The 16182-nt window shown below is 41.7% G+C and overlaps 1 protein-coding gene and 1 non-coding gene across 2 annotated transcripts; one reads left to right on the top strand and one right to left on the bottom strand.

The window, feature by feature from the left end:
• Positions 1–4415: 4415 nt before the first annotated feature.
• Asb12 (ankyrin repeat and SOCS box containing 12) lies at positions 4416–10840 on the bottom strand. The gene is made up of 3 exons (XM_077107406.1): positions 10678–10840; positions 5113–5962; positions 4416–4686 (listed from the first exon to the last, which is right to left on the bottom strand). Exons 2-3 carry the CDS (start codon positions 5936–5938, stop codon positions 4553–4555), a joined length of 960 nt encoding a protein of 319 aa, XP_076963521.1. The 5' UTR covers positions 5939–5962; positions 10678–10840; the 3' UTR covers positions 4416–4552.
• A 1837-nt stretch (positions 10841–12677) lies between these two features.
• LOC143639638 (U6 spliceosomal RNA) lies at positions 12678–12783 on the top strand. Its single transcript, XR_013154781.1, has one exon. It is a non-coding gene; the product is annotated as a U6 spliceosomal RNA (small nuclear RNA).
• Positions 12784–16182: the final 3399 nt, after the last annotated feature.

Below are 16182 nucleotides of genomic sequence, written 5' to 3'. Positions count from 1 at the left end.
GTTTTTCTACTGAGAAAAGGAAGCCTACTTGGAGAATGCTAAAGTAGCAGGTATCAAGCAAGCTAGTGGCCAGAAGCTAATGTCTTCTATGCCTGTAGGTGGATAGAGCTCCAGGGTTACTAGGATGAAGCAGATGATTATTGACTTGATCACGGAGGTGTAGGTTTTCCTCAGGGCTAGGAGGAAAGTGAAGCTCCATTATAATTTGGAAATAAACAGCTCCATTGAATCCTATAAAGGGAAAAAGAGAGCTTTTGTTCTGCCATAAGCCCATTCTTTTACCCCAGCCCCTTTAGACTATCCCCAGTGCCATCTGTGTCTGTGCAAAAATGTTCTACCTACCAGAGTTTTTCTGAGAAGTAAATGAAATGATGGACACACAGATAATTTATAGGCAAATTACTCTGTCCCTATAAGAGTGTAGTTAAGTGAATGTTGCCAGATTTGTCATGGGAATCAGAGAAAATGTTCTCCATATGGTCAGTAAGTCATTCCTATGATTGTACATGTCCCGTTCTAACAGCTAAAATATTTAATCCAAACTACAAGGATATTCACTACCTCTTCAATCTAGTCCCTAGCAAATAGCTCTTGTTCAAATACACCCAACTGGAGCCAAACTGAACTTGTTACCTAAATTGCTCTGCATTTTTCTAGTTTTATGCTTTTACTCAATGAGTTCCCCTCGATTAATATGGTTTCTCTTTCTTTCTGATAAATAAAGTCCTTTCAACCATCTAAAACCAAGATTAAGTACCACCTCCTCCATCAAGCTTTCAATCAATTTAGCAGGTTAAGAAGATATCTCTTATTTCTGGAGTTCCATAGGCCATTTGGGAGATATTTTCCTGAATAAAAGAAATTTCCCATTACAAGAGAGTGCAGACTGATCAATGGTATGTGCAAAGCAGAGCCAAGACTCAGGATTATGGTAATGTCAGGAGGAAAAAGGAGAGTTATCTTGGTCCACTTTTTCACTATAACAAAATGCTTTAGATGAGGTAATTTATAAGCAACAGACATGTATTGCTGATAGCTTTGGAGGCTGGGAAGCCTAAGATGAAGACAGCAGCAGATTCTGTGTTTGATAAGAGCCCATTCATCCTAGTTGGTGCCAACTATGTGTCCTCATATAGCAAAAGAGGTTAAGAGAGCTTGCTGGAGCCTCTTTTATAAGGCCACTAATCCTATGCATGAAAATTAGGCCCTCATAACTTAATCATTTCCCAAAGGTCCAACCTGTAATAGCATCATGCTATGGATTAGATTCTAACAGTTGAATTTAGGCAGATGTCAACATTCAGACCATATCAGGAAGGAAGGAGGAAGGCAGGCTGATGGAGAGAAGGAAAAAATATAAAGGAAGGTAAGGAAGAGACAAAAAAAGAGAAAAGGAAGGAGGGAAGGGGTTAGGACTCACCTGAACTGGTTAAGACTTAGTCTTCCTAAAAGCTGGTAGGAGTAGCTAGGAAAATGGGGAGACTAAGCTCTCACTTGGGATCAGTGCCAAATAAGGGAAAGGTTTACTCCAGGAATAGTAATATCACTTCTGCTTCCTCTTCATACTTCCTAGGAAAAATCACCTTGGAAGATTCATCATCAAAACTTAAGATGTGGGCTAGGGTTATAGCTCAGTGGTAGAGCACTTGCCTCACACATGTGAGGCACTGGGTTCAATCTTCAGCACCACATAATAAATAAATAAAATAAAGATATGTCCATCTACAACTAAAAAAAAGTTTAAAAAAAAAAACTTAAGATGATTCATTTCAAACACTGGACCATTGACTAGATGGGAATGGTGAGACATGAGAAAGGGAAAGAATTAAGGTACCTGACCTTGGGGTTGTCTCTGCCTACTAGCAGAACAGACAACTGGAAGAATAGATGGGAGTAGTCTGGGAGAGCTGAGCCACCAATAACATAGGCATTTAACTTTATCAGTTTCTCAGTTCCCTTGTGTAGAAAAGAGGCTGTTTCAACCCTTCCTCTTTTCCTAGTATTTGGTACACTCCTATAATGTTCTCAAATTCAAGTCCTTTAAAATAACTAGAATATCCACATGCTTTTATGGGTCAATCATGTCATGAAGAGACTACCCTGGCTGGGCCCCATTTGAAGGGTGTATTTTCCCAAGGGCCTATAGACTGAGCTGCTGAGTTTGACCAAGGCTCAAAGGCCTTGACTATTGGGACAGGGGGCAGGGTCAGGAGTGGGATCCTGGACACACCACCCAACAGGAACCCAGATTGAAATGTAGGATGTCTGCCAGGTGTGGTGATGCACACCTGTAATCCCAATGGCTGAGGCAGGAGAATCATGACTTCAAAGCCAGCCTTAGCAAAAGCGAGAAGTTAAGCAACTCAGTGAGACCCTGTCTCTAAATAAAATACAAAAGGGCTGGGGGTGTGGCTCAGTGGTTGAGTGCCTCTGAGTTCAATCCCTGGTACCCATCCCCCCAAAAAGAAATGTAGGATGCCTACTCTGAAGCTCTATGTGTTTACAGTCCTTCAACTCTCACACTCCTTGAAGACAAACTATTGTACCACTCTCCAAAGTACTTTTTTAAAAATATTTTTAGTTGTAGATGGACATAATGACTTTTTATTCTATTTATTTATTTTTATGTGGTGCTGAGTATCTAACCCAGTATTTCACATGTGCTAGGCAAGTGCTCTTACCACTGAGCCACACCCCAGCCCTTTCCAAAGTACTTAAGAATGAAATGGGTCCAGGAGCAGGGACATGTCCAATTTTCCTTCCTTACTTCCTGAAGTCTCTCAGGATGTAGTGGTACGTGAGAATGGGAGAGGTGGAAGAGTGGAGAGACAAGTCAGTTTAAGTCCCATGTCTTGTTTCCCTTTCCCCTTGACAGGGGCCTATAATATAGGGGGCTGTCAAGGAAGCTACCATGAAGACCTCTAAACATCTAAGGTGCTTCTCATATACCCCTTCATCCTGTGTCCATTTCACTACTCATCCACATCCTCACTCATAGTTTTACAGGGGAAATACAATAAGGTTTAACAAAATAAAGGTGCTTAGATTTGGGTGAACATCTGTGTTGGTCCAGGACCTGCCTACCTTTGTCCCTGCCCTTCTTCCCATCTCCATATCATGGGAGTGGGAGTCTGAACACTGCATTTCCTAGGCTCCCAAGTCAGTCAATTTTGGCTTAATTCAAGCAGCAGGAGGAATAATGAGAGGACAGGAAAAATGGAGAAGCCTGTATACTTATTCTCTGCCTTCTATGCCTCAGGTGGTAGCTCTGCTATGTCTTGTCTATGGTTTCTGCTATCAGCATACTTCTAGTTCTGCTGTGTGAATCCAGCTCCCAGCTCAGGTCACACACCTCCTCCCACTGTGTTTCCATTCTTTATTTCTCACTGCTCTGCCTTGTACCTCAAGGGGACTGACCTCTGAAGTTGTTTCCCAGGAACTTAAATTAATTGATTTCCATTTTCTCCAGGGAAAGAGACATACTAGAGGGCAAGAATGAAGAAAAAGAGAGAGTATTTCTTCTTTTCCTCTGCTGTGCTCAGCCTGTTTTCTCTATGGATCTAGCTTTCATGGACATACCTGTGACACTTTCTACAAGGTGATCCTTGCCCCTGTCCTCTGGAAATACTGCTCAAGTCTAGGGGTGATATTAGCTTTCTGCTGTCACTAATCTCTGAGTTAATTTTTTATCCTGCCTATCAGCTATGTGACCTATTTATCTTCTGCTTTTAAATCTCTGATTCTCTGTCATAAATATTTGGTTGTTTGTTTTTCCAGTTGATTTTGGGTGGGGGTACTGGGAATTGAATCCAGGGGTGCTTAAGCCCTAAGCCACAACCCAATCCTTTTTTTTCTACTTTATTTAGAGACAGGGTCTCACTAAGTTGCTTAGGGCCTTGCTAAGTTGCTGAGGCCAGCTTTGAACTAGTGATCCCCCTGTCTCAGCCTCCCAAGTTGCTGGGATTACAGGCATGTGCCACCATGCCTGGCTTCTCAGTTGATCCTGACTCTAAAGTGGACTAGTGGAAATGCAACTTATAATTCAAGGTGACTAAATGGGAGGCACCTTGGTCATTTGCTTGAAAGTATTAAGAGACTGGTGAACAACCCCTGAAAACTTGCCTCGTAGCATCCAGAGAAGTGAAGTGAGCCACAGGACTGGGTGAGCTGATGATGTTACCCTTCCACCCACTTGGATTCTTCAGGACCTTTCATCTAGGGCAACAAAGCTCCAAACTCTTAGAGGGCTTTGGTTGGGTAGGCACAGCCATTGGTTTAGTTTTGTCTTTTGGATTTTCAGTGGCCAAGACTCTTCTGCCTGGCAAATATCAGACCAGTACCATTCTATCCCATGGCCAATCAGACCCCTTTCTTCAACCCTCCCCCACATACATGTCAGACATAGTAGCCACCAAGACTTTTTGCTGAGGATTTAATCATGGAGGATAATGTGGGAGGACAGTTCCAGTTGAGTGGGTTGTTGTGCCCTACAGCTACCTGAGTCCTTAGGTGGTTTTTGGAGGCATCATGGGTTCCTGGAAACATTGCAAGATCATGTTTGGTGTTTGAGGTAGCTAATCAACACGGGGGGAATATCCAGCTGGTCGATGGCTTGTGGCTGGCAGGTCTGGCGCAGGGCTCTGCGGATAACTAAACGGGCCTGGGATAGGAGTGACCGTGGAGTGGCTACAGCAAGGAGAAACAGGACATGAGAAGCAATTCTCAGTGTAATTCTCCTGGGCAAGCTACATCTCCCTTCCCTGGCTGTTCGAGCTTTAACATCTTCTCCCTTATAAGAAATGTCCCCTTTCCCACCCCCAATATATGGTATCAGTGGAAACGCACTGAAGCCTAGAGGCCCTGCTCAGGCTCAGAAAAAAGCCATTGCAGAGCCATCACCAGAAATTTAGTATGAGGTTCCCCCCACCACTTCATCTTAGTGACCCTTTCCATAACATTGAATCAGTAACCTCTTCTCCACTGGGCCCTAGGAAAAGGAGGAAAATGGAGTTTTTTTTCCAATTCATCCCAGAGGACTGGTTTGAAGAGTGATTTGGGGCCCTGGGACCTACAAGCTAGGGGTCTATGGGGGCTGGCCTGCTCACTACTCACCTCGGGCCTGTATCAGCAATGTAACACGTTTATCATCATGAGAGGTCTGGTCCGGAGGGAGAGATGGAAGGTAGACATTAGCACCAAAATCAATTAATAGCTGGATATACTCTGGCGCACAATTATGGTGAAAGCAGATATCAAGGAGGGTGCGGGGTCGTGGAACACGAGCTAGTAGGCCCTTGTCAGTGCAGTTGTAATCAGGATCTGCCCCATAGAGCAAAAGCAGGCGGAAACAGTCCAGGTGTCCATAGACTGCAGCCAAATAGAGAGGGCCAGAACATGAAGCTATATTTGATGCCCACACTGGTAGCTTAGCCTTGACATTGGGCTCTGCACCATGGCCTAGGAGCTCTTGCAGGATGGCAATAGCACCATCACGGGCAGCTGTGAGCACAGGAGAACAATTGTTGTAGATGCTACCTCCAGGACATGCACCAGCTTCTAAAAGCACACGCACACAGTCCAGATGGCCATGACTGACGGCAGTGAAAAGTGGTGTCTGTGCCTTGACGTCCAAACTGTCAACATCAGCGCCATGTGCCAGGAGGACCTGCACACAGCTCAAGTGTCCATAAGAAGCAGCTAAGCGCAAGGGTGTCCCAGGAACACCCCAGCCACTCCTGCTGTTGATGAAACGTTTGTAACGCTCCTGGCGTAGAAGCTGATCCAAGGTATGTGAGTCGTTGTCATACACTGCTTGATTGAGAGCCTGTTTTTCCCCAGTGTTTGTGTCCTCCTCCTCTTTTTCGGGCTGCAGGAGGGAGAAGATCTTGGTGATATCCATGAGGTTCATTTTGGCTGATTGTAACAGGACTACTTTCATTATGAGGAGGAAGATATGCCAGATCTGTGGGTAAAAAAGGGGGGAGAAACTGAGGGTACTTATGAAAAACTGGGAATGCCAATCTCCACTCTAACCTCTTGCTCCCTGTCTTTTATGGTCAGGGTCTCCTGTTTCTCACTCCTACTGCTATTGTCTTATTTTAGGCCCCAGGAATAGTTTTCAAAACAGGTCAGGGCATTTCAGAGCTTGGTTCCTTTGCATATAATTTTTCTGACTGCCCCTCAAACTCCTACTTCTGGGAAGCCTTCCCTGACCTCTTCCTACTCAGGGATTCCAAAAGATGACAACTGGACTCCACCTATGAATTTGTATACCACACTTTCACTCACTTGTGCTCTATCAGTGTATAAGCTCCTGGGTGAGGACCCTGTGTCCATCTTTTATTCCTCCACTGCCAGTAGGGCCTATGTAATGGCTGAGAATTTGGTAGATGCATCTTCCTCAGATCAGAATATGTGGATTAATGAAGTTAGTTATCTGCAGAGCCCTGCGCCAGACCTGGCAGTTGCTAGGCCAATACAGCAGTGCTTTGTTGTGTCATTCCTGAGCATTCTAACATCAGTCTCCTGAAGCAGACCCTCAGCTCCGCCTTTTGACCTTTTAGAGGAAGTTCACTTTCTTCACAACTACTCATATCTGACCAAATCTCCCTCTCCCAAGATTTCTGTAACTTCTTCTCAGACTCAGGTCCCATGCTTCCCAAGTAGAGATGCCCAGAAAATGAAGGTTGAATGATATTTACTGATTAAATGAAGGGGTGGCATTACAATAAACACACTTCAAGTAAAATAAAGGAAAGAAATGGCAGTTGAAGTTTCCAGATCAGGTTCTCTCTGATACATCTAGTTTATTTTACCAGAACCACTGCAATCAAGGAGTCCCTTTGATTGCCAACACTTCCTCAGAACACACTGCATCTCCATCTTTCTGACTAAAGCCTTTACCTATCCTTTCTGCCAAATCCAGCCTGGAGCCTTGACACAACCCTCAACTCTTCTCCCCTTATAGTCCTCAGACCCCCAAGTTCACTCATGACCCAATGATGTACTCATTTTAACCCCTGATTTACCAGTCCTATTCCTAATTCTCCAAATTCATGTTTACTCACCTCAGTTTGTAATGTCATCAGGGTGAGCTGGTAGATTTTTCAGAGCTCAAATCTCCCTACTCTCCCATACCCTGCAGCCGGGGTCTCAGGGCCTCACATCTCCTTTTATTCACTCTCCACTCCACCCCTCTTTGTTAACTGGAGACCTCAAGTACCCACCTCATAGAAAGAAAATTGTGAGGTGGGTGGGTGGGGTCACTCTCAACTTTAGGCCCATCCCCACCTGGCTGTATCAACTCCATATATAGTCTGATTATTCACTCTCTGGGTAAAATGGGAATAAGACTGTGTTCAGGTGGAATTAGGCTTGTAGCTTAGTATCCCTGGCTCCTAATGTGTAAACTTTGGCAAGTCTCTTCGCTTCTTTGTGTATCATTTTCCTTATCTATAGGATAGTAACAATAGTACATGCTTCCTGGAGCTTTTAGAATAAAGAGAACTGCCCATATATTAGATCTTCAAAAGTGACCTTCTTTTCTCTGCACCTTCAATCTCCTTTCTCTGACTTCTCCCCCTCATCTATCTTAGGAAACAAACCTCCAAAACTTCTATAGATCTTTGACTTCTGTAGCTACCTTTCTCTACATTTCTCCCTTCTTTACGGATAACTAGTATCCAGTTATTTACTGACTACTTTCCTACTCCCTATTCACTTCTCTATTCTCTGCAGTCTGGCTCTACCTACATTGATCACATATGGAGAAAGCTATTTAAAAGGCCATCTGTATGGCTAAATTCAATGCATGTTTCTCAGATCTTTCTGACATTTTCTGGGACTTCTGTTCTACTGACCACTTCTTCCCACCAACTCAACCCACATTTTTCTGGCTAGCACCCTCTCATTCTGCCTTCCATCACCTGATTTCTAGTCCCCAGAGCTTTAGCACTTATCTTTACAATGATGATTTAAACCCATCACTCCAAGCCACTCCCCAATCCCACCTTGAAACTCTTCATCTCCAGGAATGAATCCACAGAATTTCTACAGGGACTTCAAGTTCAGAAGTATACCACCACCACCACCACCACCACCACCACCAAACTTAATCCACATGTCAGTTCCTCACCATGTACCCAATCACCAAAATATATAACCCCAAAACCCATCCAAGTCTTCTTACCTCTTTGCCCCACTCACATTCAATCCCATTCAGTCTTTTGGATTTTATCTCCTATAGACCTCTATCCATCCATCCCATATCCATCTTCAGTGGGAGGCTTTATCTAGGCCCCTACCATCTTTTGTCACAATAGTTATGTAGTCTTCTAGGTAGTTTCCATTTTTCTCAACATTGTGGCTAACACAATAATTTAAAAATGCAAATCTGGCCTATACCAATCCTCTGTTTTAAATCCCTCAATGATGCCCACTTTTTAAGGGTATAGCCCAAAAGACTTGGCCACACTCATAGATCTCGGCCAAACTCTTCAGCCTCACTTCTTACTACTCTTCTATTTATAATCTGGAATCCAGTGATAAGGGAAGAAAAGGATGGTTCTCCATATACAATGTGCTTCTTTCTGCCACATACATTTTCTTCTGCTGAGTTATTTCCTACTGAGTGTGTTCTTATAGCACTGTATCAGTCATTATATTGTATTGTAATTGCTGTATAGGTCTGTTTTGTTCCCAGGGTACATGGGGAACCATATGGGATAGTGCAAACCTCTGCTTTCCTGCTTCTATCACAGCTCTACCACTTAGTAACTGTATGACCTAGGGAAGATCATTTACTCTAGAAGTTCCCATTTCTTCATCTCTTAAGGGAGGATAACAGTACCTTTTTCAAGTGCTGTTAGAATTGAATGAGTTAATACAAAATAATTGCTTAGAATAGTATCTGAACATAGTTCTCAACCACTGTTTTTACTATGATTATGATTTTTACTTAGGTCTTCAGTTTCTATGGCTATTGCTCCCTACTTAATGTTCTTCCTCAGAGTTGTAATAAACCTTGTAGGCAATTTAATTTTATTTCTTCAATTGAGAGATGGAAAAATCAAGGTTCAGAGGGGAGCAGGGACATTCACAAGGTCACACAGCTGTTACTGTTGTCTCATTTAAAAAAAAAATCCAGAACACACCTATAATCTTGTGCTGTTCAAAGCTATTTTATGGGGTGGGATAGGTAACATTATCCCTGTTTTGTGAGTGGTTAGAAACTATGGCTGGAGAAGGAAAGAGATTTCCTAGGTAACTTATATTAAGGCAATACCAGAGCCAGAAATATAATTCAGGTCTTCCTGCTTCCCAACCTGTTCTTTATATTGCAATATGAAATGCAAATAAGACTCCTCCCCCTTCTTCAAGCAAAGTTGCATTGCAGTTCCCAGTATCCTCAGATTTTGAGTGTCATGTTGAATTCCAGAGACTTTGGTACTGGAAGTTTCCTTTATGATTTGTTTCTTCTGATAACCAGTTGGGAATCCCTTTTTATTATTTTATTTTAGGGATTTGGGTCTGGGGAGATGAAAAGAGCAGGGTACAGTGGAAGAAATGATGATGCATTCACCTAGAATGTAACATGAGTCCACAGCAGAGCCCATATAATGAACTCCTAGAGGGAAATCAAGCTAGCTGCCTTTATAATGGCACTATCATAACTATCTGCATTAGATGTAGACAAGAAAATCCAGCTAATATTGCCTGACCTCACCCTATTCTGGTTTATTAATCAAAGAGTTATAATGTGCCTACTGTATACTTTTGGGTTTGCATGCAGGAGTTTTGAACCTTTTTTGTTAAATTGGCCCAGGTGAAGTCTGTCGACTCCTTTAACTATGTTTTTTTGTGAATAAAAATAAAATATATAGGGTTAAATGAAATCAAATGCATTAAAATGCTGCCATAAAATATTTTAAAAACTTCATGACATAGTAATAGATGTTATTTATTAACACATTATATAATGAGATCTAATAATTTCTAAGCGGCAGTGTGCGTAAATGACATTTCAAGATCTCTGCCACACTGTAATATGATATAAAATGTCTGTGATTTCTTCTGGTGACCAAGTTACAGGAACTGGTAATACTACAGGCATTTACTGCCTGTGTTTGTCCTTGAAAGAAATGGTAAATTTCAGTTAGAGGTTACTGTGTTAGGAGGCAAAAGGTAATTGTTTGCCCTTTCAAGTCTCTGAACCCTTTATATTTTATCTAAGGCCCTCTCAGGATCTGTAAATCCATGTAAAAACTCTTACAGGAGAGAGTTTTATTTCTATAGGACCTAGCACACTTCTCCAAGCATTAGTAGACTATTTTTAAGTTTTACCTTCCTCCACCCACCCTGATAAGCTCTGTCCTTATGCCTTTAAGCCCACTAAACTGCACAGACCCACATACATACAGACTTGCAAACACCATACAAGGACAAAAACCTTCACCCTCTCTGTAGTATGTAACAGCAAATGCCCATATGAAAGTAGGTCCGTGTAGACACAAGAGCCTGAGCAGACACACCTTCTTGGGACAGACAAGGCAGAAAGCTGCCATGGTATTCTTCCTCCCTTATGAAGGCTTTTGCCTACAGACCTCCTAAGCACTCCCAGGTCCCAGACTCTAGAAATGGCAGGCTCACAGACATGGGTCTTAGGCTGTGGGTACTCACAAGACTTCGGCCTGAGGCCACACTGAACTGTGTTGCTTCCTCTGTGCCTCTTCGATACACTTGGGCCCTGGTGGACCCTACATGGGGAGCCCCTACTGCCCTGGGCTAGAGCAGAAGGGGCCCTTTGTTTCCACTGTTAACACCCTGGCAGAAAGGTTAGTAGTTGGTCCCAAGGCTGACTTGCTTCAAGGGGCTAATTTTAGGTTACCCTCCACGCCGCCTCCTGGGGACGTGTTATCTTACCAGTGCCTTTCTGGGAGTGATCCCAGCTAGAGGGGGTGGCCAGCCACAGGGAAATCCTGGAAGAACTGACAGATAGACAGGTGCTTGGGAAGGTTGGGGCTTCTGTTCAAAACATGTCCTCACATACTCTCCTGCACCACTCATATGGGCACAGAGGTGAGTTCTATGAGCTATGGGAGTTCCCAGCTTTTCAACAAGAGGCCTGAGAAGGCCCAGCCTCACCTAGCACACCATCCTCTGTGCTGAGCCTCTTTAACTTTTTCTCCAAAGTTAATCTCTTTGCATATCCTTTTTCCCTTCTTTAGGGCCTAGTAACATACTGCCCTCCATTCTTCCCCAGTTCCCTGGAGTGAGAAGGACAGCATGTAGTGGAAGCTTCCATACTGATGTAAGAATTTTTTACAAAGTCCGGGGGTCCATTTTCAGAATATATTAGGTAGACTTAATTGGATCCCAATTTAGCCATTTTAATTATAGCCCATCCTTTTGCCAGCCTCAATTTAAAAATTAGCCAATTGCATAGATTATAGCCCCAAACTCCTCCAACAGGGGTGAAGGACTGTGCTACCCTAGTGATATCAATGGGAGGACTGCCCGGTCAGATGCACTTGCTAATCAGGTTCCAGTTGCAAGACTTTCTGGCAGAAGTAAAAGTTTGCCTTGCCCACACACTTTTGAACAGGGTTTTATTTTTTGCAGCACCTCAGTATTTCTAACAATTTTGGCAGCTGCCATGAGGCTCCATATATTGCCTAGGGATTGTGGGGAATTCTCCTCCTCAGAGGAAAAGAATCCCACTGTTTCGTTGCGGTTGCCTCAGAACAGAGGCCACCCTGAGGCCCACAGATCACCCAAAATCTGAAGTGGATCAGATGTGGATAGGCAATTCAGGGAGAGGACCCAGTCAATTACTGCATTGATTTGGTAACATTGGGCATGGAACAAGGTAGGAAAATCTATTCTCGAACTTGGAAGAGAAGAACTCCCTTGGTTGTCAGGACATCCCAGAAAATATATGAGTGTGACTAAGACTTGAGTGCAAAAAAACACTAAAAAGAGACAGTTGAGACTGTATTCAGAAACACAAGATCACATCCAAGAAAATGGGGTGGGGGGTATGTAAGAAACAGCTAGTGAGATTGAGCATATAGGGGTCCAGAATATACAAGAAACTTCCAATAAAGTGGGGGTGGGTAGGTTGAGTACAAACGATACATTTTAATTATATGAACATACAAGAAAAAAATGGGGAATAAAAATTTTAGGCCTATGGACAGGGAAGAACAACGAACAATACTCATATGAACAAATATTTTTTTTTCCTTTGAGCCCTTTTCATATCTGGGTCATACTGTGAAAATATGTGACAGGCTCTATTTTATTTTTATTTTTTATATACTGGGGATTGAAGCCAGGAGTGCTTAACCACTGAGCCACATCCCCAGTCCTTTTTAATATATTTTATTTTGAGACAGGGTCTTGCTAAGTTGCTTAGGGACTCGCTAAGTTGCTAAGGCTGGTTTGGACTCACGTCCTCCTGCCTCAGCCTCCTGAGACTCTAGGATAACAGGTGTGTACCACAGCAACCGACAAAGCTCTATTTTAATCTGTGTATTATATGTTGTGTCTATATATGTGTTTGTGTCTATGTCATGTACATGGTATCAAAATTGGCTTATAGATAAGAGTACTCATAAATTTAATGAATGGATCTAAATGCCTTTCAGTTCATGTGACTTAAATAAAACTTCAACAAAGTACTTGATTTGGCAGCACATATACTAAAATTAGAATGATACAGAGAAGTTTAGCATAGCCTCTGCACAAGGATGACCCACAATTCATGAAATGTTCCATAAAAAAAGAAAAAAAGACAAAAAAAAACTTTTAAAAAAGGGGTCAATTTAAATTGATAAGTATAAAGATGCATTTGAAATTACTGACCCCCATGTTTTTCTAGGTGACCAGGTTACTGAAAGTTTGGATTTTTCCCCAATACCAATTCAATGGCAGGGACACGCATTTGAGATAGAGGAAAAGGGTTTTTTGCTTTGCTGGTGGGAGAGGGGCACAGGAGATACTGTCCCAGAGGCTGTGATTCTGCCAATCAGGGACAACAAAGAATTTTTAAAGAAGCTATTAAAAGGCTTCCTTACAGGTGTTCTCTGTGAGGGGACTGTGATTCCCTTGTTAATTTGGGAAATGGATATTTCTTAGATCATCTGGCACTATCCCTTAAATTATAATTGCTTAGTGAGTGTGTATTCAGAGACAGATAATTCAACCTAAAATGAGGAAAAGGTGTTCCTGTTCCTTGCCCTCAGGTTAGGAAGGAGTATATGGAGAAGAGGAAAAGAAAACCATGTCCATTTAAAAATAAGTCTCAGCTTTGCTGCAGCAGCTCAGGAGACTGAAGAAGAGGATTGTAAGTTCAAAGCCAGCTTCAGCAATTTAGTGAGGCCCCTAAGCAACTCAGTGAGACCCTGTCTCTAAATAAAATATAAAAGAAGGGCTGGGGTTGTGGCTCACTGGTTAAGTGCCCCTGGCTTTAATCCCCAGTAAAAAAACAAACCAACCAACAAACAAAAAAACCCAACTCAGTGGCAGAGCAGCAATAGCTATATTCAAAGCATGAGGTAGACCACTGTTACAGCCAGCCAATTACTGTGTCAGTTTCTATAAAACGTTTAAAGTGGTTTTTCTTTGGCAGGAATAACTGACTTAAAGTGTTAACTATACTTTTTTGATACTTTGGTTTTCATGGGTAACCTAAATTAGAAATGGGTAAAATAGTTTTAACATAAATGGGATTAATTTTCTTAAATGTGGTTGTTAGAGAAGACATCTGATTAATTTGCAAAGTTAAAATTCTAAAACATCAATTAAATATAAATTCAAGTACTCTTGATTTCTTGAATTCCGTAAGGTAACATATACTTGGGTCTATTAAATGTGTTTTTATAAATTGGCAATTTTTAAAAAAGAGGTCTAAGATTGCTTATTTATGGGTCTTAACCTAAAAGCACAGTTACTAAGAGTTAATATTCTATCAGGTGTAATTCTATAGGTGTACAAAAAGTTTCATCTGTGTTTTTATTAAAGTACTATAAAGAGTAAAGTATCTCATTAAAAAGGAGTAAAGGTATGTTTAAATGAGAGAAGATGGAATTCCTGTGTTGCAAGTGGGGAAACTAGTGGAAGGCTTTTCCTCTTGGGTATACTAGTTTGGGGACTTATGGATTCTGGATAAAGGCATTGATCACATCCTGAATAGACATTAAAAAGTGTTGGGGCTAATTGTTGGAATCTATATTGTACAAGTATTGGAAGGACACCAAGGCTATTGGCTTGGCCCATGACTTTCAAATTAGCTGTATGCTTTTGGTTCTTGAATCTGAATTTTTCTGTAGCTGTCATTGGGTCCATCCTCACTTTCATTTTCTCACCCCTCTATGGCAAAGGAATTGATTAGAATATTTAACCTCACAGGATGGCCTTTACTTGAGATATAATCCCTGTAATTTGGGAGGTTGAGGCAGGATAATAGCAAGTTCCAGGCCAGACTAGGCAATTTAGCAAAACTGTCTCAAAATAAAAAAAAAAAAATTAAAAAGGACTGGGGATGTACTCAGTGGTAAAGCATTCCACAGTTCAATTTCTAATACAAACAAAACAATATAGGAAAAATAGGCATGGAAAAAATTTTATTTCACATATGCAAAAAATGCCATAACTAAAAGGTACCCTGGATGCCTATGGTTATTTTGTATTCATGTCAATCTCCCAAAGGAGTTCAGAGGTATTTCAGGGTTCTGTGTTTCTACATCCCATAAAAAACAATTATAACATGAATTTTCCTGCAAATAGATTGTACTCTATACAGAGCACTGACCCCAAGACATGAAACAGGAATATCAGTTTGAGCCAGTGGCCCATAGCTGTTCATTGTCAGAGACCTTATGCAAGGTTGATTAGCCATCAATAAATAAGTACTTCTATTTCCCTTTATAATTAATCACCAAAGAAAATTCCAGTCAAGAAAAAATAAAATCTACAGAGGGTGTAGGAGATGTAGAGGGGCTTAAGCAATCAGGACACGATGGCAAGTGAGGTGGTTTCAGGCAGAGCCAGAACAAAGGATAATGGAAAGAGTCTTCTGATGAGGTCAACTTTCTGCTTGACGAAAGTGCACATAGACACAAGTGGGGGACCCAGTCAGACACTTCCATACTCGTGCTCCTAAGTGGGGAATCCAGTAGAAAAACTAAAACAGATGCATGGATAGAGGAGGCACCAATCAATAATAGTGAGGAGAAAGTTGACAGAGGAGGAGATAAGGAAAGGAGGAAATTCCAGAGATCTTAAAAAGAAACAGGCCAAAACTCCCTATCAGATTCCCAATTCTGGGGCCACTTCTCTTCATAGAGGTCTATTCTCTGTATCTCTGTCACCTTTGCAATAAACCTACTTCTTCTTGTTATCTCTGTGTCCTGTTCTTCAATTCTTTTCTGAACAGAGACAATGAACCTAGCACACCTAGATAATAACAAGGGGACCAGAGATTTGATGGGATAAAGCTCTAGTTGCTCTGCTTCCCATGCTTATTCAGTTTTAGAATCGGCACATTGAAAGCAAAGTCCTACATTTCTGAGATATTTGATGGCTTTGACTTGACTCTCTATACAAGAAGCAGCACATATCATTCCTTGCTGGGCAACTAATTTAGTCCTTCTTTCTGATAATCTCAGATCTTCATCTACAATCTATCCCAGAGGTCTAATTTTATCTTCTGCTTATGTTTTGGGCCTCAGAGAATATGGTTATAGCCTTCTTAGGGCTCTCAATCAACTTATCCTATCCTCCATGTCATTGTTTCTCAGGGAAAATAGCTACTTCAAGTATTTCAAGCTTGTATCTGTCTAGTCTACCACACTCATGAGATGGGTGGTCATGCAGACTTCTTGAATATTGATGGTGTCCAGGAGCTCACAGGAGGCCTGATGGCTCCTTTCAAATGTGTTGGTGTCCCAGATTGATCAGAGACTCTGAAAAACAGGAATATCAGTTTGAGCCAGTGGCCTATAGCATTCATTATCAGAGACCTTATGCAAGGTTGATTAGCCATCAATAAATAAGCTGTTGTAATACTACAGTTGACAGAATAAGATATTATTCTTGAAAAAATAATTTGCAAGATTGCAGTATGTTTTTGAGATAATTATAGATTCAAGTGAGATTGTAAAACTAATAGGAATCCCATGA

The sequence above is a fragment of the Callospermophilus lateralis genome, chromosome X (genome assembly GCF_048772815.1).
Source record: "Callospermophilus lateralis isolate mCalLat2 chromosome X, mCalLat2.hap1, whole genome shotgun sequence".
In the NCBI taxonomy this organism is placed as follows: domain Eukaryota; kingdom Metazoa; phylum Chordata; class Mammalia; order Rodentia; family Sciuridae; genus Callospermophilus; species Callospermophilus lateralis.
Note: the sequence above shows the minus strand (reverse complement) of the source record. Positions and strands in the feature narration are given on the sequence as shown.